This window comes from Mycena indigotica (assembly GCF_014461135.1).
Source record: "Mycena indigotica strain 171206Taipei chromosome Unknown Mind.scaff0019, whole genome shotgun sequence".
In the NCBI taxonomy this organism is placed as follows: Eukaryota; Fungi; Basidiomycota; class Agaricomycetes; order Agaricales; family Mycenaceae; genus Mycena; species Mycena indigotica.
This window is the reverse complement of record NW_023503018.1, coordinates 238,019-258,461: the sequence shown is the minus strand read 5'-3', so window position 1 is coordinate 258,461 and position 20,443 is coordinate 238,019. Positions and strand designations below refer to the sequence as shown.

At 56.2% G+C, this 20,443-nt stretch overlaps 3 protein-coding genes across 3 annotated transcripts; all 3 read right to left on the bottom strand.

Moving 5' to 3' along the window:
- Positions 1 to 5,097: 5,097 nt before the first annotated feature.
- MIND_01421700 (Fe2OG dioxygenase domain-containing protein) lies at positions 5,098 to 6,467 on the bottom strand (the record flags this gene model as incomplete). Its single annotated transcript, XM_037370603.1, has 3 exons — positions 6,319 to 6,467; positions 6,022 to 6,275; positions 5,098 to 5,978 (listed from the first exon to the last, which is right to left on the bottom strand). The coding sequence occupies exons 1-3, from the start codon at positions 6,447 to 6,449 to the stop codon at positions 5,098 to 5,100; spliced, it is 1,266 nt and encodes a 421-aa protein (XP_037212984.1). The 5' UTR covers positions 6,450 to 6,467.
- An 887-nt stretch (positions 6,468 to 7,354) lies between these two features.
- Positions 7,355 to 9,040, bottom strand: MIND_01421600 (uncharacterized protein; the record flags this gene model as incomplete). The annotated part of the gene is made up of 1 exon (XM_037370602.1): positions 7,355 to 9,040. The coding sequence occupies exon 1, from the start codon at positions 9,035 to 9,037 to the stop codon at positions 7,355 to 7,357; it is 1,683 nt and encodes a 560-aa protein (XP_037212983.1). The 5' UTR covers positions 9,038 to 9,040.
- A 3,165-nt stretch (positions 9,041 to 12,205) lies between these two features.
- MIND_01421500 (uncharacterized protein) lies at positions 12,206 to 13,358 on the bottom strand (the record flags this gene model as incomplete). Its single annotated transcript, XM_037370601.1, has 6 exons — positions 12,206 to 12,309; positions 12,356 to 12,487; positions 12,537 to 12,742; positions 12,778 to 12,974; positions 13,021 to 13,059; positions 13,107 to 13,358. The coding sequence occupies 6 exons, from the start codon at positions 13,356 to 13,358 to the stop codon at positions 12,206 to 12,208; spliced, it is 930 nt and encodes a 309-aa protein (XP_037212982.1).
- Positions 13,359 to 20,443: the final 7,085 nt, after the last annotated feature.

Genomic DNA, 20,443 nt, shown 5'->3' with positions numbered 1-20,443 from the left:
ATGCGGCGCAATGGACCTGATAACTCACAGTGGGGACTGGGACACACAGGTGGACCTTTCCTACCCCCGACCGACCGGCGACCACATACCCGCAACCTCCAAGCTCGAGCCTTCCGTGCTCTTGCTCACAGGTGAGCTTCACATCCTCGCTGTCGTGTTGGATGCTTACCTCGTTATAGCACAGTGAGGCTTCTCATTGATACAACCGTCATCACCGTCACGATTGTCACCTGGTCATTTGCCGACCCCAGGATAGAGAAGGTAAGTCTAATCTGTTCATCCAGAACGTGTTTGCTTACCTTGCATCGGCCTTCGTCCTCCACTCGAATTCGATGGCATTCGTAAACGGGAAACCTTCAAGGTAACGTCGTAGTCGTTTTTGGCGTTTGACTTACTGGCCGACAGTGCTCAAGCTCGACACGCGCCTTCTGCGCTCTTGCTCCAAGGTCAGCTTCACTTGCTTGCCGGCGTTCTGTTGAACGCTTACCTTGTTACAGCACCGTTCCCGCGTTGGTTCTCCCCCATACGACCGTCATCGGCATCGTCCCCGGTCCCTTCATCAAACCCAAGCTAGAAGACGAGTTAGGTCCAGCCAGTTCATTCGAGCACGTCTGCTTACTTTGTAGTAGGTCTTCGTGTCCCGGATCGCCTCCGATATCATTCGCCGACCTTCAGGCTAAGTTAGTACTCGTTTTAGCCCTTGACTTGTACTTACTAGCCAACCGGGCCCGCTTGTTTGTGCTTCCTCATCCACCACCCCATTCGTTCATGTGCGTCCCTTCCCCATACATTTTCCCTCCTGAATCCTGATCGTTGTTGACTGGATGGTCTTCAAGTCCTGCTCGGCTGTTGAGCCAGGCGTTAAAACTGGACCACTATTCAGCAAACGGAGTGGGTGAGATATAGAATCTCACCATTCTCCCCTGCTGACCGTACACAGCGCCATCACGCTCGACAACGTCTACAGCACCAGTTAGCAAGAGAAGCGCTATAGGCGGACAAACGTACACTCTCCTCCCCTCCATATGCATGCTAACCTCTGTTTTCAGCATTTCTACGCTCGCAATTCCAAAACGCTGCGTGTTCTCCTCGTTCTCGGCATCAGCGCTGACACACTCGTTGTGCACAGTGTCGATTTGGCAACTTTGAGAGGCGACGATGACGGGGAACATCGTCAGTCAGCATTCTAGCCCCCTGTAGAGTCCTAGACAGATTTCGGTGCCTTGCCGTTGACTCTTGAGCCGCCACGAGCAGTAGCCCGGGCCCGGCAAGCGAGCGCGGCCGGTTGCGGGGCCGTTTGCGGCAGCAAAGTCGGCGCGTTTCGAAGCGGGAGACAGTCATGTGGCCCAGGGCAGCGAGCGGGCGGGGCGGGGAAGCGAACGGAGGTGGAGGTGGGAGAGTTGGATAAGCGACACGTGCCGCCGGGTGGCCCGCCCGGCCGGTCGCTGCTTACTCACACTTCACCTTGCGCGCTCGCCGCCGTTGCTGTCGCAGCCTGCGTGGCCTGTCTTGCGCTGAGGCGTTGAGTCGGCGTGCGTGCTGACGGGTTCTCCTGTTTACTGGTCTTACTCACTGTCGTTTACAGGCTAGTCGTGTCCACTGTCAGCGCCGAATGCCCCAGCAACGTCTGCAATTGCACTGTTCTTGCCGGCAAGCAGTGTCGCGGAGACCGTGCCGAATGCCAATGTGAGTTGTGTTGAGCGTTGTGTTGTGTCGAACTGACTTGGTTTTGCAGCTGAACGGCCGCCTGCCTTTGCTCTTCGCCCCGCTATGCATGGTGGTGCTGCCGAGCCGCGTAATGCAGAAGTGCGTCACACAGGGCTGCCGTTCTTGCCCATTGGCGCATTGCCGTCTAGCTTGGCATTGGGCAATGACGGAGGGTGGTGTGTCCTACCTACCTGCCGTTCTGCATCGTGCTGACCACGTTTGACAGCAAGCTGACGGCTGCGGAAGGCGTTTGGCACCAAGGCTAGGACGTTGGGCGGTGGAGTTTGGCGGGCTTGGGAGAGTCTGGGTTCGCTTGTGGTGCGTCAGCTGTTCTCGTTGTACCTTGTGCTGACCCCGCAAGGCACTGGAGCTAGCTCCCCGTCTTTCCCGACAAGCAGACATGGGCGACGTTTGGCGAGCTTATTAGCTTTGAAGACCAGACGAGACAGCTTCCAGAGGGTGATGTTTTCGCCAGGTGGTTCTGTCTCGATGGCTGATCATTCTCCAGCGACTGGCAAGAATGTTGTCTTCAACCAGATACTGTCCGCGGTCCAGAGCGCTGGTACTCCGCCACATATTGCGCTGGCCATTGAAGAGGTCTTCACATCTGTTGGGGAGCTTGGACGTAAGATCCTCCTTCCTTTCCGCTTTGATGAATACTCACTTCTTGCTCGATAGACTTTTCAGAAGGCACTGGGCTCTTCCAGCAGGGGCTCGCTCACCACCCGCGTATGTGGAAGCTGTAAGCCTGGGAGCCTTACCTACATTCCTCCGTCACATTAGCACTGCCTCTTCAGTCACTCACCTCTGTCCTCCATTGTTGTTCCAGAATATAGCAGGATTCTGTTGTGTTTCTGTGTGTTCCTCAGTGTTTCTGGGCTAGACCACCCAGTTTCCACTTTTTTCACAACCACTACCTGTTTCCTTGGCTTAAAGTCGAAAAACTACGTCCCCTGCGAGCTTTCCTGGTCCATTCGGCGCCTCCCCGGCCTTCCTGCACCTCCCCCGACACACCCGGCGGCTTTCCCGGTCTCCCGACGGCCTCGCCAAGCTTCTTCGGCCGATCCCGCGCTTGGCGAGTTAAGCGACGCGTCGTCGCGGCGATTGCGCGCGAAGCCTCGCGGGCGGATTCCCACGTCCTGTCACACGTGTTCCCACCTCCCTCTTGCCACGTAGCGGCCTTCCCGCTCTTCCTCTCGCCTCCCTCGCCTCAACGCTGCTCTAGCTGAGCCCCGGTCGCCCCCCGCTTGCCCCCGCTGGCCCCCAACCCGCGAAGATCGACCGCTGGGTCGGTGCCTGCCTCGTCGTCACGTCCCACTGCCCAACGACAGCGTCACCGCTCCGGCCCACTGAGTGACGTGGCAGAAGTGCCGATCCCTGATACCTCACCACTTGACGAGGTCTCCGCCCTGCGTTCGCCATCTCTGGCCCGCTCTCGCTCGGCTGACGCGTCTCACTCACCGCGCTCGCCCCGGCTCTCTCGCTCGCCGTCGCCGTCTTGCTCGCCGTCTTGCTCGCCGTCTCGCGCGCGCTCTGGCTCGCCTACCGAGCCTCTCTTGCCCTCGCCGTCTACCGATTTTGGTCCCCACCACCGTCTTCCCCCACATCTCTTCCCTACCGCCGTCCCCGCCCTGCCCAAATCATCGACACGTGTGCCACGAATGACGAAACTCACGTTCCCCGCGTTCACGGAGAAGCCGACTCCACTCTCGGTTCGCAGCTGGGTTGGCCGCTGCCAAGACGAACACGCCACATGGGCTGTCTGGAACCCCGATCTCAAGCTCACAGCGGCTACGCTGATCACGCTGGCTGGCAAACAGTTGGAGGAGGAATCGCTTGCGGAATGGTGGGACACCAACCGCGAAGACTTGCAGCGTCTGAAGTCTTGGGACGACTTCACGAATGCCTTGCGCGACAAGTTTGTGGCACCAACTTGGCGGATGGATGCGATGCTTGAAGTCTATAGCATCAAGCAGGGGGAGGATACATTCAAAGGTTTTATCGAATGCTTCGAGCGTGCCAACCGGGTTTTGAACGCAGCTGGCCCCGAGTGGAAGCTCTCCGACACTGTCGTCAAATATCATGTCCTTGCCTTCTCGCACCCGATTCTTTGCACGAATACCAAGATTTCACCAGGCTTCAACCTCCATTCCATTCGCTACAACGCGCTCGTCAGCCTCATGACTGGCCTCTGGGATGCGGCCATCCTCAATGGCTCGATTTGACTCCGCGCAGCTCCTCCCTTTTCTGTCCCTGCCCGTTCCACCGCTCCCTCTGCTCCTGCTCCGGCTACTCTCTCGTTATCTGTCCCACCGCTCACCCAAGCCGACCGTGATCGTATCAGCGCTGTGGCCCGTGGGCGGGTGCTTCAACTGCCGTTGACGCCTACCGACAAGGATTGGATTCCACATCGCAAATGTGAATGCAAGGGGAACTCGGCACTTGGTATTCCGGCTTATGTTGCCCGTGTCCCCGTTGCAGCTGCTGTGATACGGAGTGGTTTGGATGTGGACTCCGATAGTGAATGGGAGCGCTGTTTGGTAACACCGGGCATCTATCCGGGAGCATCTCGTCGTGTGGCTGGTATCAGGCCTCGTTTCCCTATCGACAATGTTTTCGACTCCAATGACGATGATGACTCGAATTCCGATGACGACCTCGCAACTCGTGATGACTAGCAAGATTTCAGCCTGATTTCCTTATCTTATTCCCACTTTAATCGCCTTCTTCATTCGGGTCTACTCGCATGTTTCCATTGGGGCGTTCTGGACTATGCCGCTCGGTGTACGGTTCTTACAGGGGGGTTCCCTGTATCGGCCCTATATCCTGTCGTCTGCTCAGGGCGGACTTCTCGGTCTTGCAACTTGTTGGTTCTTCTCCCTTTTTGGTACTATCTCTCCTCATGGATTGGGTCTTGTTCTAAGTGGGGGAGGGTGTAAGCCTGGGAGCCTTACCTACATTCCTCCGTCACATTAGCACTGCCTCTTCAGTCACTCACCTCTGTCCTCCATTGTTGTTCCAGAATATAGCAGGATTCTGTTGTGTTTCTGTGTGTTCCTCAGTGTTTCTGGGCTAGACCACCCAGTTTCCAGAAGCAATATGTGGAGGCTCAAGATTGGGGCGATGTGCTCATAAGTTAGTGTCTGTATCCTGTAGGCTTGGCCGATGCTACTGCGCAGACTAAAAATCTCTTCAAGCACATAATTCTATATCAAGTATGTCGCAATGGGCATTAAGCACTTTCTTCCAAGTGCTAGCCTGAGACTAAGTAGGACAAAATTCCACTGTCATTTCTCCGACTTAAAGAACTGTTCAGAGAGAGATAAAAATCCATCTCATATGACACGATTATAACGCAATTATTGATATAACTCGGTCTCCTCATTTAATCTACACTCGCCCTTCCACACGTGGTATCTCTACCAAAAGCACTGCCCGCCCATAGGCATACTCCAGCACTGGCTCGTTCCCCATGGCAATATATGCAGACTCGGCCCTATTCTTCTCCTCTTCTGGCTCCGTGACCCAACACACCGACACCAGCTGCTCCTCCTCGTACAGCTTTGTCCACGCCTGCTTCCCTCCTGCGGTCGTACGCACTACCGCCTGTCCTGCCCGCCTGATCACTTCGTCAATTTCCCCACTCCCAGCAGAGTCGATGTCGCGGAGGTCGACAACACTGTCCAGCGCAATCCGCACGCCTTTGCCGCTGTCGTAGTACTCGTCGCCTTTGGTGGTATACGCCAGCTTAAGCTCTGTCTTCAGCCCGGCGCGGGATGCCGCCCGCTCAATACGTGCATCGGCCCCTTTGAGCACACGACGGACTTGGGAAAGGGTATTTGGATCCGAGACAGTGCGTGGAACGGGGTACTCGTGCTCGAGCCCAAAACCAAGGAGACCGCCTCGAGGCAGGAAAGCAGCGTCAGCAAGCAGTGCTGTCAATGCACGCTGGCAGACGACTTCAGCCTCGGATGGCTGCCTTGGGGGCAAGGATTTCGACCCGGAAACAAACAGATTGTATGTGAGCGTGACCCGGAAGCCGGAGACGACGGGTTCCACCGCATGGGTAACATCGCTGAAGAGAGCGACGTATGCGATTGAGCTGTGTTTACCAGCAAGGAGTGTCGCAGAGTCGAATGCGGAGGAATGCGGGCCGTGGGAGAGGCTGAGTTGCCCGCCTTGGTGCTGCGTGGGGAGGACAAGAACGAGCGAGCCCACCATATTTCCGCTGCGGGGTGTGTCCTTGTGTGATTTGAAAAACGAGCCAGGGCCTTGGACCGTTTAACCCCAGCTACTTGGATGGCCTCGACTCACCATAGACATTCAGCTTGTACAACTCCGCTCTTATGGCTGCACCCTCCCACAAGTCCGGCACAACCGCATCCAGAATCTCCAGGCTCCCGATATCGAGCGCCGCAGCAAAGTCACTGCAGTCGAGCTTCCCCGCCTTGCGGTACCCCTCGTCAAGCACGTCCTCCGTCCCCAGCCCGAACGTTGCTGGTTGACATGCACCAGCCAGGCCCTGCAGCTGCTCCTCCGTTGCGTCCGCGAAGTTCAGTTTGGCCGGTCTAGTGGAAACATGAATGACGAATGGGGGAAGGAAAGACGCACCGTTCGTCCCCATAGAACAGCGTCAAATCTTCACGGCGGACATTGACGATGCCAGACGTCCACGGTGGGCATGGTTGTTGCAGCGCGGTGCGCAGGACAGAGAGGTGCGCCTGAGCAAGTGAAGTCGTCATCGCGGTAGAGAGACAAGGAGTCGAGTCAGATGCGTGGAGTCACACTCACGGGACTGGTCACGCAGAGGGAAAGGACACCAAAGGGAGTATATACGAGAATGGTGGGAGTGGGACTCGTGCCAGTCCCACTCCCGGTGCAGCTTGACGTCGGCTAGACGAGTTTGGTGGGACTCAGCCCATCAAAGTGAGATGTGGTGGGACTCGAGTGATTGTTTCAAAACAGTGCATTTGACCGGGGTTGTCCACCGCGGACCCCGACCAGGGCGTTGCCCTGGACCCACCCTGCCGGGGGCTTCGCTCGCCGCGTGGCCCGTTGCGCGGAGGTATAACAATTTTTTCCTTAATTTCTCGGGTTTTTTTGAAGGAGTTCGAGGCTTTCGATGAGTAGATTGCGGCGCCGGCCGCGACGGCCGGGGTTTTCCACCCCGGACCCCGACCAGGGCTTCGCCCCGGACCCCACGCTGCCGCGGGCTGCCGCTCGCCGCGGAGGCTCGCTGCGCGACGCCGGCTAAGTCTGATCGCTGATTTGATGTCAACCACAATCATCTACAAGTCCCACTGAGATGTTCGGGTCCCACAGATTGGATGGGAGTGGGACTGGCGCGAGTCCCACTCCCACCATTCTCGTGTACCCTCCACCAAAGGGGTTGCGCCCCGGGTGCAATGATGATAGACACTGGGCTGATACCCGGCCCGGGAATCTCATTCCCTGGAAAAATCTTTAATCACGTTGTGCAAAGAAAAGGTCAGTCATGTAAAAGTACTGTAACTTGAAAATCCTAAGATAACCTCCACTGATAGTTTGAAATAATTTCGCTAAGTACCGTAGTCCGAGTCCTCTCATATCTAGACAGCCAAACGAGGGAAATTTCGGATAAAGCAAGTGACACCAACTGAGCGGCAAGCTAGAACGAGAATCGCTTCGTCTCGTACGAGATTGTGAGCACCCGTGGCTGGAAGGCTGCCATTGCCTCGGCCCGGAACGCCTCGTTCGCCTCTCTTCGCTTGTGTTCAGGCGCTTCCCAGAGCTCGTACACATCCAGCTTAAACACAAAGGACTGGAGGCGTGGCAGAAGGCTACACCACCGCAACAGCCTGCGACCGGCCCCGACGGAGCTCACCTCCACGCGCATTCTCTCTACACTGTGTAGCTTTGCAGCAATGTCAAGCGCGCGGGGGTCGTCTGCCCAGCGACAAATCCGGGTGAAGAACCCATATGACCAATCAATGGTGAGCTCGAGTGTGATGGAAGGGAGCCACCGGTGTCGGCGCGCAATGCCGCTCAATGCGCTGATGATGTTGTCTGTGTGGGAGCCCATCCATTTTTTGGAGACCGACTTGTACAGGGAGAGGGTGACGAGAGCCAGGTTTGGGCTATTGATAAGCCCTTTGATCAGCGAGCTGCAGTGGATGTCAGGGAAGGCCGGAATGCCCCGCAACTTCAACCTTTCTAGCGAAGGATGACGGAGGGGCGCGTCAAGGATCGGGGGCTGCTGTTGGCGCTTGGGGCTCCTGCTGTAACCATGTCTGACTCGAATGCACTTCAGGCGGTGATGGTTTGCGAGAAAGCGGCGCAATTGCCCCACCCCAAGGCCAATACTTGGATCGAGAGACAGCGTTTCGGCCCAGCGAATACGGGCATGATTCATCACAGCCTTGAGACATTCTTCGGACGCAATGTGTATCATGCTCCGGGAGAGCTCAAAGTTATTGAAGAGCTCAAAAAACCGCCCAGGATCGTAATCGGGAGGTTCATCCTTCCTTTGGTTGAGTACCACGAGGCTGCTCTTCCAGCCCCCACCCTTGGTATGCGATGACTTGATGAGACGTGCGTTGGCAGAAAGCAGACTGCGGAGGACCGGAAGCGCCTCCGTCCGACCGTCAAACAAACGCGTGCTCGTGACCGCGTTCCAGGGTGGTTCTTTGCCCTCTTCGACCTCGGGCTGGCCCTTTTTTGCCCCACGACGACGCGAACCACGATGAGCCTGATGAGCATCATCGTGATGATTAAACCGCCACTTGTGGAGCTCCCAGTCCGCCAAATCACCCGCGGAGCAAGAGAACATCGCTCGTTCGGTGAACGCAAAGACTGCATCCTGCTTATGGTCGCTGTTGTTGCGATGGGAGAAGAGCGAAAGTGTTTGACAGAGGCGGGGAAGGACAAGCGCGCGGGTTTCATAAGGCAGGATGAGCTTATGGGGGTTATAAGGAGAAGAGTCCGCGAGTAGGTCGGTGTTGAAGTTAAGATAGAGGGTGTGCAGTTTGGGCGAGCGGAGGATGACGCGGTCTAAACATGACAGCAGATTGGGCAAGTCCGAGGCGTCGAGCTCCTCGCAGATGAGGACCTCGATGGGGAACTCTTGCCAGAGAACGCAGAGCGGGAGGGCAAGAAGGCCACAGGAGTCGATAGAGACCCGCGTTGCCGTGCCTATATAGCTGAGCGACCCATAAAGAAACCTATCGAGGCAACGTGCATTGAAGAACCGACACACTCGGGCCAGTTTCAAGAGCAGGTCTTCTGAGAGGAGGTCGAATAGTGTCTCCCAGAGCTCGCGGGGAAGGATGTCCAATGCTGGTCGGACTGGCATGACGGGAGGAAGCAAGTCTGTAGAAGCCATTAGTCATGACAAGGCTGTGGAGGCCTTGTGGGGCCACTCTGCGCGGCCTTGAGGCAGCAAGCGCCAGGCTTACGTATCGATCATATACAGCCGCACTATTAGGAGAGTTCGAGGCATGTTGTAGGCCAGGGCGAGTCAGTGTTGCTTGTGTAGTTGGCGGTGAGGGGAAACGTGGAGTCACACTCACGGGACTTGTCACTCAGGGAAGGAAAACGCGTCGAACTGCGTCAACGAACAAGCAGAATCCATCGAGATAATATTCTGTATCGTATAGCCAGCGCGGGTTCGGTTCATGCAACCGCGATCCAGTACTTCTAGCTACAATATATGTACTGCCAGCGCTAAAGAGGTCCGAGTCGGTCTGAAAAATATCCTACAAGTACAGTAAAAAGATATCGAGACTGTGGGGGTAGGACGAGGCTTTCTGTCTATCGAGGGTTCTTGTTTTTTTGGAGGGGAATTAGGTAAAGTCGAAGGCAAAAAGTAGGCAGATGAGAGAAGACGCGAAGGAATGGGAGCGAGTTGTCGTTGTTGTTACGGGTATGAAAACGACTAGCGTGTAGATCTGCCGGTCCTCGGGGTCATAAACAACACCGACTTTCTCCCCCTTCTTTACAACACGAGTGAGAACATGGCAGACGCCATAGTTGCCACCTCTTGTTGACATGCGAGTAATTGACGTATGAGTAGTCAAGACCGAAAACATCGTCCAGCACTGTCCGTGGAACGAGCGAGTCGATGTCGATGTCGCGTTCAGCAAATTCGTCCTGGAACTCGACATATTGGATGGTCATCTCCCCAGTCTCGTTGATAGATCGAATCTCCATTTTTCTTGTCGGCGTGGGATTCTGGGAAGATGATGGTGGACGAGGTAAAAGCCAATGACCTCGAGAGGGGATTGTGGCGGGGGAGGGGCATCCTTGTGAATGTGTGAAGTTGGCAGTGGGACTTCGTTGGCGAAAGGAGCGGGAGAATGATGGCGACAGCGCGCGAGGCGGGTTGGCCGTGGGTAGTTGTGGGTTTTCCTTAGACAGCCTCCCTGACACGTTGTCATATGCATTTTGCGGGTGAGGGTACGCATTTGTCCACTAAAAGTGTGGTCGGAAAAACGACAACAGTACGGAATAGCCACTCACGACGAAGAAAGGACTCGAGGGAGGGGGCAGCAGAAGCCGACCTCAGCATCGTCAAGTCGGATGTGGTTGTGGGAGTGGAAGAATGAGAACAGTCAGCAGCGCGCTGGAGCCATCTCTCAAACCACCAGTTGCCTTCATATCCCAGACCGCCAGTGCCTTCGCTTTCCCTTCACGAGCGGTGACGAGCCGACACAATGGCCCAGACGGAGCACGAGGCTGGTGGTATTCTTTATCGCCGTTCGCGCTAAGACGGGTCGGGCCGCAGAGCCTCCAGCTAGACGCGGGTCAGTATGGGGTGCCAACAGCAGTGGAAGTTGCTAGACGCACAACCATGGACCATATGTTCTCGAAAGCAGATTCGTCTTCACGATCACGCAATCCCTTCCCCCGGGTTAAACAGCACTCTACAGCTTATGGCGATCCATGTTGTCGTGTTGCAACTCCACCGTAGAGCATAATATGTGCATCTCCGTGTGGCTGGTGCCGAGTTCGCCAATTTTTTCGAGTCCTTTTTTCGAGTCCTCCAAAGAAGTCGGGAGCCTGAGGAGCAACGGTTCAGTCATGCGCTAGTGAAACGTCCCAGGCTCTTACTTCGGACTAGATGACGACGTGAAGAACTCGAAAGATGGAGGAGGAAGACAAGCTCGGTGTGCTGATCTAAGCATCGTCACGCGTCTCTCCCCTTTGAAGCGATTCACAAACACTCCCTTTCCATTCCGCCTCGCGAAGACGAAAGATGCATTGCCGCGAACTGGAGGTCCAAGAACCCGGGGAGGCAGGCACTCACTTTCAAATGAAGGCGGCAACACAACACCTTGCTGCGACGTTCTCTCATCAACCACTATGTCATTATTCAAGTCTGCTGGCCTCCCAACTCGCACCCGCTGGCCAGACTACGACCCAACGACCCTCAATCCGCCGCCCGTGCCAACAAAATCAATCCGCCGCCCGTGCCAACAAAATCATGCAGACTCTCCCAATAAACATGGTGGTACGCTCAGCACTCTTTTCGAAAGTCCGACTGACTCTGTCCCCAAAAGTTGATGGAACTCGGGCACGGCAGGGCTGTACATAAAACAGAAGAGCTCGTTCATGGGCTCCAGTCCGTCACGAATCAAGTCTGTGCGTATCCTTTCACTCCTGCCGTTGCTCGCGGCTTATCATCTCGTCAAACGCAGCAAAACAACAGGAAACGCACCTTGGCGACAACGAGTCTGTTTGCGGCGACAGCACCTTTGAGACCCACCATCGAGTAAGTCGCTTGTCGGACGTCTATAGTATTACTAACTCTGCCGTTCGTTGGCATCGTCAAGACCAGCGACAAGTCGGCACACCTCACGCAAGCCTGAGACAGCCTGAGCCTCGGGATTCCGAGTCGCCAACGCAGGCTCTCCAAGCCCAAACCCGACTGTTAATTGTGCTGAAACGAGTCAGCATCAACGACGCGGGCAGCAAGAGCCATAACACATGCAAGGACGACGGTTTACCTCTGTCTTTCTAGCGACTCGGAGTGGTGAGTGCGAATGTCTTCCAGCAGAAAATAATGTCGGACTAACCACTGGCAAATCCAGAGAGGTCAAGTCGCGAAAGCGGGAGCATTGAGGGCAGCGGCCGCCGGCGAAGCCAGCGCACTGAGAAATAGGTGAGAGTACTATCGGGGAGCGTGTACTCACATGATTGCAGGTATCCAACTACCAAAATTCATATAAGTATGATGTATGACGACGTCCAAGATAAAGCAGAGAATGGTCTGCGGACATGACGATTATAGAGACACAATAACCTAGGCAAGAAACATATTCAGTTTTTTGCCCTGTTCAGTTGTGGCAAGGTGTCTAGTCGCTTTTCCGAGCTTCGCAAATGACTAACCCTGACTCGGAATTAAGGTGACAAGTTGTGCTTTCATTTCTACTGGTACATCAAGTATTGCATGAGAAGCTTATATCTATTGTGTGTAGCTGGAAAGCCGACGGTAGCTAATAAGTGCATTTGCACAGAACACTCAAACGAGCACATCGCTCCAATCTTGAGCCTCCACGTACTGCTTCCACGTCTGCGGTTGGCGAGCGAGCCCCTCCTGCGAGACCACAGTGCCTTCCGAGAAGTCTGTCCAGAGTAAACGATGCGAAAAAAACAACAAATTCCATCTTACATCCGAACTCCCCGACGGATGTGAAGACCTCTTCGATTGCCAGCGCAATATGTGGCGGAGTACCAGCACTCTTGACTCCTTCGCCAAAGACTGCAGATGGTATCTGGTTGAAGACGACGTTCTTGCCAGTTACTTGGGAAGGATCAGCCAGCGAGACAGAGCCACCTTGCGAAAAGATCACCCTCTGAAAGCTGCTTTGTCTGGTCTGCAAAGCCAATAAGCTCGCCAAACGTCGCCCACGTCTGCTTGTCGGGAAAGACGGGTAGCTCCAGGGCCTTGCGGACAAACAAGCCGTAGTCTTGCTCAGCGTCAATAATGGGCATCCGCGTCGTCGGGGGCAGGGGAAGGTTGAAACGTTGACGGCCCAAGTGTCCTCGGAGACTTTGACTGGCCGCATGAAGGTGCGCATGTTGCTCGCGTACCCGCCCGCCTGGATGTCGACAAAAGGGACCCCAGAAGCGCGGCCGTAGTCGGAGACGCGTGCTTTGCTTTCGAAGTGGCCCACGTTCTTGTATTTGCTGCCAGACAGAGCGTCGATGCTGGGCAGCCCGGACCAGACGATGCCCTTGACACCGGCGGCTTTTGCAGCGTCGATCATGAGCTTGCCTTCGACGGTTTCCTTGAGAGAGAGTTGAGGCAATGAATCCAGGACTGTAACGACTCACTCGTGGTGGGTCTCCGTGTTCCGCCCAGTTGGTGACAAGCTACAAGCACATAAGGACGAATCCGAGGAAGAAAAAGCAGCACACACGAAAGCATAGTCCGCCCCTTCAAACGCCTTGAATACGGCTCCTCTATTCTCCACCGACAACGTCACCGCGACCACCTCGAGGCCCTTCTCCGCCAATGCTTTCGCTGCGGGTTTCGAGACATTGCGGGTGAATGCGCGGATTCGATATGGTCGCTCGGATTCAGTGAGGGCGAGGACGACGCTGCCGCCTTGGGTCCCAGTAGCGCCGACAACGGCGACAAGAGGGGCAGCAGGGTCCTTGGTGATGGTCATGGTCAGGATATCGGTGGCTCTGTAGGCTCAGTAAGCTGGCTTTTTATAAGCAAAACGTCAGAATACTAACCACGAGTACACGCGTCGACGGCGCCGCTGGTGGCGCCCGCGCTTTCCACCTTCCTCGTAGGTAATGTGAAATGCGTCGTCCGGGCCGCGTGGGGGATAATAGTCGCTTTCAAATCGAGGCTGAAGTCGATGATGACGCGTCACTCCCTGCCCTCTGCGTAATGCCCGATGGGAGTTGTTAGGAGACGGACAACCGGAACATGTTTGAGAGATGTCCGCAGGTAGCGATAAGTGGGCTGAGTTGTTGACTCGTCATGGTCAGAGTAGAAGTCAGCAAAGCACGGTGTGATCGGGAATTGGCACCCGTATCATTTCTTTTGCTGACCATCAACCAATCAGTGGCAACCACCAACGATGCTTACAGCTCGCACATCAGGCCTACCCTGAAGAACAATAGATTCAGAGTGGAATGCTTGTATTTTGGTTAGTTTCTCGAATCAATATTCCGAGTAACCTCCTCACGCAATGGTCGAAGAATCATTTGCCTTCTCCGGCCTTCTCTCCCACACCCTCAGGCTCAATCGCCTCTGAATCAGCAACGCTCAACCGAGGGAGAAGAGAAAGAACCTGGAGGGCCGCTCTACCGGCGGTGTGTCTATGTTTCTGTCTTTTCTGATATGCAAGCTTAAGCCCACTAACCTGGTCTTAAGCCTACACAACCAATATCCCTCACCTAATGCTCCGCCGTCAGCTCATCTCTATGTCTTGTTCAAATACTCCACGCTCTTCTTCCCAGTCGACGTTATCCGAGTCAAATATCTTGTTTCAAATCCGTCGTCTTGGGCTCTTCCTCTTGCGTGAAACCAACGATGTGGTTCTCCCTGACAAAGTGCGGCCTGCTGCTGCAGCAGCCTGCACCCACGGGCATATATTGTTCCTATCGTTTCCCGCACAACCCTCATGGCAAAACGAAGAACCAGATGGAGCGTTCTCACTGAATTGACGACAATCCCTCGGTGACTTTGCTGGGCTATTTTTAAAGTGTGCGTATCCCATTGGTATGTGCTGCACTGGTCTATCTTTGGTGTGCTCTTCTCAATCCCGAACCGCTAGATTATCGCTATGCCAACTTGTCGTCAATGTTGTGATCATACTTTCTCTTCTCTGCCGCTTTTTCCCAACCAGTCCACGGACCACGGCACAACTCGAGTCCGGTTGCTGCGAGGACGACTTCGGCAATGAAGACAGGGGTGACTAGGCAATGGCACGGGTAGGCCATACCCGCGCGGGTACGCGGGTTTTACCCGCGCGGGTACGGGTACGGGTCAGCGGCGGCCTTACCCGTGGCTTGATGACTCAGCTGGCCTTGCTCCCTTGTGGTGTCCAAGATGCTCTGCGTTCGACTCTGCTCTCGCGCAGCATTTTTATCCCACCTTCCGGACAATAACCAAGATGTCTCTTCCTCCTTGCCTGCCCAAACCATGGGTAAATCCATACCCGTACCCGCGGGTATGAGTACTGTGGCTGTGCGGGTACGGGTGCGGGCAGGCCCTCGGATACCCGTGGGTATACCCGTGCCATTCCCTAGGGGTGACCGAGCTCCGGATGAATAGACACACCTTGGTCGCGCAATACGACTTCATTCTCCCTCGCTATTGGATCAGTACCGTGCAAACTCAACCCTCCGTCTGCATACCGGACCCGTCACTTTGCGCCGGATTTCTATTAGCATTCATTAGGCCTCCGCTTAATAACGGGATACCCCCACCCTTTTTGGCCCGTGCCCTCCGAACGACTCGGAGGCCACAACCTGCGGCGCCGGAGAGGATTCCATCACCATATCCGATATAAACCCCACGACAATCGTCTTCGACAACTATCAGTTTGGGCTCGCGCTCCTCATGTGGAAGCTCCATTGCGCTGTCAGGGGAACCCCCGCTTCGGCCTCCTTCGGACCCTCCGAACGCATCCGAGGCGCATCCGACCGGCGCCCCCTCGGACGCTCCGACCCACCCCGACCATCGTCCCACGGCCTCCTTCGCCCGCACAATCACCGATCCGTCAAGACCCTCCCAACGATCACCTTGGGACAGAGCCTGCGACGCCGCTCAGGCCTTCTGCGCCTCGTCGGCAGTTACGGACGACCAGTATATAGTTGGCGCCCTAGCAGGCGGACCCTTAGAGTTTCTTCTCTTTGGATCCTCCCCTGCTAGGTCGGTCCCTCCGTGTATTTCCCGTAGCTTTTATTCACGCTTTGGATCCTCCCCTGCTAGGCTTTCGTCGGAGTCTCCAGGGTTGCCCTTACAGCAGAAGAAACTCTCTACGGGATTAACCGGTCAAGATTGCCAGGTTTGGTGCTGACTCAGGCTCGGAGTACGAGTCCGTACCCCCCTCGTCACCGCCCCTGCCACTTGACCCCTCCTCCTCTGCTCTTGTCGTCTTTACGCCCGCTATGTCTACCGGAGCTGCTCCGGACGCTGACGCGCGCATGGACGCACTTGAGGCGAAACTAGACAACCTCACCAATCTCCTCACCCACCTTGCTTCCCAGGCTTCCGCTGCCGCACCACCTCCGGCAGCTCCCGAACCGCCTGGCATCTCCGAATGCCCCGACGCGGATGCGTTATTTGGTGACATTACTGTCGCCTCAAAACTGGTCTTACGACCAAACCCCCCGTTTGCGTTTAACGGAGATCGCAAACGCGGCCGCGCCCTTCCTATACGCTGGTCAAAACCTACGCTCGGCTTGCCCCGGAGGCCTTCGTAGTTAACGGAGAGCCGAGCGAAGAAAAGGCCGTCCGCTACGCCATGTCCTATATGGCGGAGGGACCTGCTCAGCAATGGGCAGAGCGTCATGGGAGCAAAAACCCCTTCCCCTTCCCTCGGTGGAGCCAGTTCCTCTCCGAGTTTCGCCTTCGGTTCGTCGAGGAGAACGAACAGGACCTCGCGCTCGCTAAGTTGGAAAGCGGGTTATCACATGGGAACGCGGGATGTCTACGGATATACCGACGACTTCGAGGACTTGATGGACCTCGCTGGCTTCAAGACGCGTTGGTTAAGGTAACCAAGTACCGCCACGGACTTGACCCCTTGATCAACAACGGCATCACCTCTTGAACGACCCCCCAGACCTCCGTGACTATCTAGGCTGGCGCACTCGGGCTTTCCGACAATATGAAGCCCTGGTGCGAGCGAAGCTCATTAAGGGAACGGCTACCCCGGACCGCCGGGAGCTCCGCGCGGCGCCTTCCCCATCACTCGTTCGGCAACTCCGTTCCCCATCCGCCCGGTGGCCGCACCTGCGCCACCCGCGGCCCGCGCCCCGTCCCGGTACCTCCGGCTCCCGTCCCTATGGAGTTGGATCGTACTAGGGCTCGGGCGCCCCTCGTCGAGCCTGCTTCAGATGCGGCGACCCCAATCACTTGGCTCGGGACTGTCCGCTCCCCGCCGATGTTCGCCATATGGACATCCTCGACGAGGTGATCCAGCAACTTGGCGATGAGATGCTAGGAGAGCTACTTGCGCGGTTGTCCGACACCGCAGCCTTAGCAGAAGCGCATTCGGAGGCTCCGGCAGAGGATTTTGTCCCCCGCGACGAGTGACTGGTGTGCCCTCGTTCGCGTCCATAAATCGTTTCACTTGTTTGTATGATGAATCAACTCCCTTGCCTTACAACGAGCCTGAAACGAAAGACGCACCCCCTGCCCCCTCCGAAGCCCCCCGTCCGGATACGCCGACTTGCCTGGGAGAAAAAGCTACCTGGCAGTTATACCATCTCTGCCGCTCCTGGCGTTAACTCGCTGCACCTCCCCCTTGAACTTGAGTCCACTGCGAACGCGCTCAAGCTCTCCCTCTCGGGTCTGGTCGACTGCGGAGCCACTTCGGACTTTATCGACACAGAATACGTCAACCGAAACAACGTGCCAGTCCGAAATCTCTCAGTACCCATACCGGTCTACAATGTCGACGGCACCCCCAATGATGCTGGGTCTATTCGCCAAATCGCGGACCTGGTCCTACGATACAACGGACACTCCAACGCGTTCAGCTGGCTGTAACCCACCTCGGAAACAGGACTTGATACTCGGGTACTCCTGGCTCAAAAAGCATAACCCCGAGATCAACTGGGAAACAAAGGAGGTGAAAATGAGCCGCTGCCCCGAAGCTGCTCCACCTGCCGCGACGAGGAACGGACCGAGCGCTGAGGTTCGCCGCCTCCGACTCCTTAAATCGCGCTTACTTGCGGGCGCCTTCCCCACCGTTTGCGCTATCGATATCGCTGGCCCAGACGATGCCGACGACGAACTCGGAGCTCCTTCGACCCTCCGGAGCGCTCACCAGACCTTGACGACGACGAGCATCTTGAAGACGGCGACCGCATCTTCTACACCTCCTTTCGCCCAATCGAGGAGATTCGCCTGGGAGCACCGTGTCCCAACGCCTTGCAGAGGCCTTTGCCCGTAACTCGGCCCCCCCCCTGGAGATTCCGGACTGGGCCAAGGAGTTCCAAGACGTCTTTGACAAGGAGTCCTTCGACACGTTACCAGAGCGGAGGGCTTGGGACCACGCTATCGAACTCGTCCCCGACGCGAAGCCCGCTAATTGCAAGGTGTATCCGATCTCCCCCTTGAACAGCGCGAACTTGACGAGTTCATCGAGGAGGGACTTGCCACAGGCCGTATCCGCCCTTCGAAATCTCCGATGGCTTCCCCCGTCTTCTTCGTTAAGAAAAAGGACGGAGGACTTCGGTTTGTCCAGGACTACCGCGCCCTCAACGCAATGACGATTAAGAACCGGTACCCCTCCCCGTTGATTAATGACCTTATCAACAGGCTTAAGGGCGCCCGTTACTTCACCAAACTCGACGTTCGCTGGGGCTTTAATAACGTCCGGATTAAAGAAGGAGACGAGTGGAAGGCGGCCTTTCGGACCAACCGAGGGTTGTTCGAACCTTTGGTGATGTATTTTGGCCTGACGAACTCCCCCGACTTTCCAAACGATGATGAATGACATTTTCCAGGATCTCATTCTCTCAGGAGACGTCATGATCTACCTCGACGATATCCTTATCGCGCATTCGGACCTCCGTAAGCACCGCGAGATCGTCCGCGAAGTCCTTCGGCGACTCGAATGCACAAGCTGTACCTTCGCAAGGAGAAGTGCGACTTGAGAAATCGTCAATCGAGTACCTGGGGGTTATCATCTCTCACAACCACGTCGAAATGGATCCCGTTAAGGTTGCCGGAGTCTCCGCATGGCCTCCGCCCGAGAACAAGAAGGACGTCCAGCAGTTCCTGGGGTTTGCTAATTTCTACCGCAGGTTCATTCGGGATTTCTCGGCCCTAGCGCAACCCCTCTTCGCTCACCAAGAAAGACCAGAAATGGACCTGGGGAGACGCCGAAGCCGCCGCCTTTCAAGCTATCAAAGACGCGGTCGTCTCAGAGCCCGTCTTAGCGATCCCGGACGACTCCCGGCCTTTCCGACTTGAAGCAGACAGCTCAGATTATGCGACGGGGCGGTTCTTTCACAACAATCCGCCCCGGACGGGAAGTGGCACCCTGTAGCGTTCTATTCCAAAAAGCTTAAATGATGTCCAGCGCAACTACGAGATTCACGACAAGGAGATGCTCGCGATCATCCGCGCACTCGAGGAGTATCGGCATTTCCTCGAGGGCGCCGCGCATCCGGTCGAGATCTGGACTGACCATAAGAATTTGGAGTATTTCCGAAAGGCACAGCACCTTAACCGTCGGCAAGCCCGATGGTCGTTGTACCTTTCCAGGTTTGACTTTACGCTGCACCACGTCCCCAGGTCGCCAGATGGGCCGTCCCGATGCTCTCTCTCGCCGGCCCGACCACGGTATCTCCGACGACAACTCGGATGTCACCCTCTTACGCCCCGAACTGTTCCACGTTCGCGCTTGAGGCCGTCACCGTCTCTGGGCCTGGCTCCGAACTTGTCCGCGACATCAAGGAAGCGCTATCCGGTGAGCCTGACCTAGAGGAGCCCGTCGCGCTTGCGGCCCGGCAACTCTTGAAGGTCCGAGGTCAAGTTCGGGGCCCCCGCTCATCACGTTCGGACGAGTGGGCCGTCTCCGGCGACCTCCTGTACTTCCGCGGCAAGGTTGTAGTCCCTAAAGACAAGGACCTAAGGAGGCGCATCATCGAGCTCTGCCACGATACGCGAGTCGCCGGACACGCCGGGCGGTTCAAGACCTTAGAGTTGGTTTCGCGCAACTACTGGTGGCCGCAGATGTCTCGCCATATCGGACGCTACGTCGCGACCTGCGACTTATGCTGCCGCACGAGCCCTCCGAAGGCTTCCGCACGGAGAGGCTCCATCCGACCGAAGTCCCGCCCGAACGTTGGCACACTGTCACTGTAGACTTCATTGTCGAGCTGCCCGAGGCCCATGGGTATGACGGGTTATGGTAGTGGTCGACGCCCTCGGAAAGCGCCCCACTTCACTGAGTGCCATACGACAATAGACGCGGTCGGAGCTGCCCGCTTGTACTATCGGAACGTCTGGAGGCACCACGGAACCCCGAGAAGTACATTTCGGACCGTGGCTCGCAGTTCATCGCTGACTTCACGCGAACTCTGGCGCTTAATTGGCGTCAAACCGGCTACCTCCACGGCTTACCACCCGCAAACCGACGGACAAACCGAGCGCGTTAACCAAGAGCTCGAGCAGTACATCCGGATCTTCACCAACTACCAACAAGACGACTGGGACGAGCTTATCCCTGCCGCTGAGTTCGCCTATAACAACCACGTTCACTCCTCCACTCAACAGGTACCCTTTATGACGGACACTGGCCGGCTTCCCGAATGGGTTTCGAGCCAGGCGCCCGCTCAGAGTTGGAGTCGGTAAACGAGTTTCGATCGGGTAGCTAACGGCGTCTCCGAGGCAAAGGCCGCACTCGTTAAAGCCAAAGACGAGTATAAACGGTACTACGATCGGAAACGTTCGGACGCTCCGAAGATTCAAGTTGGTGATAAGGTTTGGTTAGATGCCTCTGACATCAGAACAACTCGGCCCTCCGAGAAGTTCTCCCACAAGCGCCTCGGACCG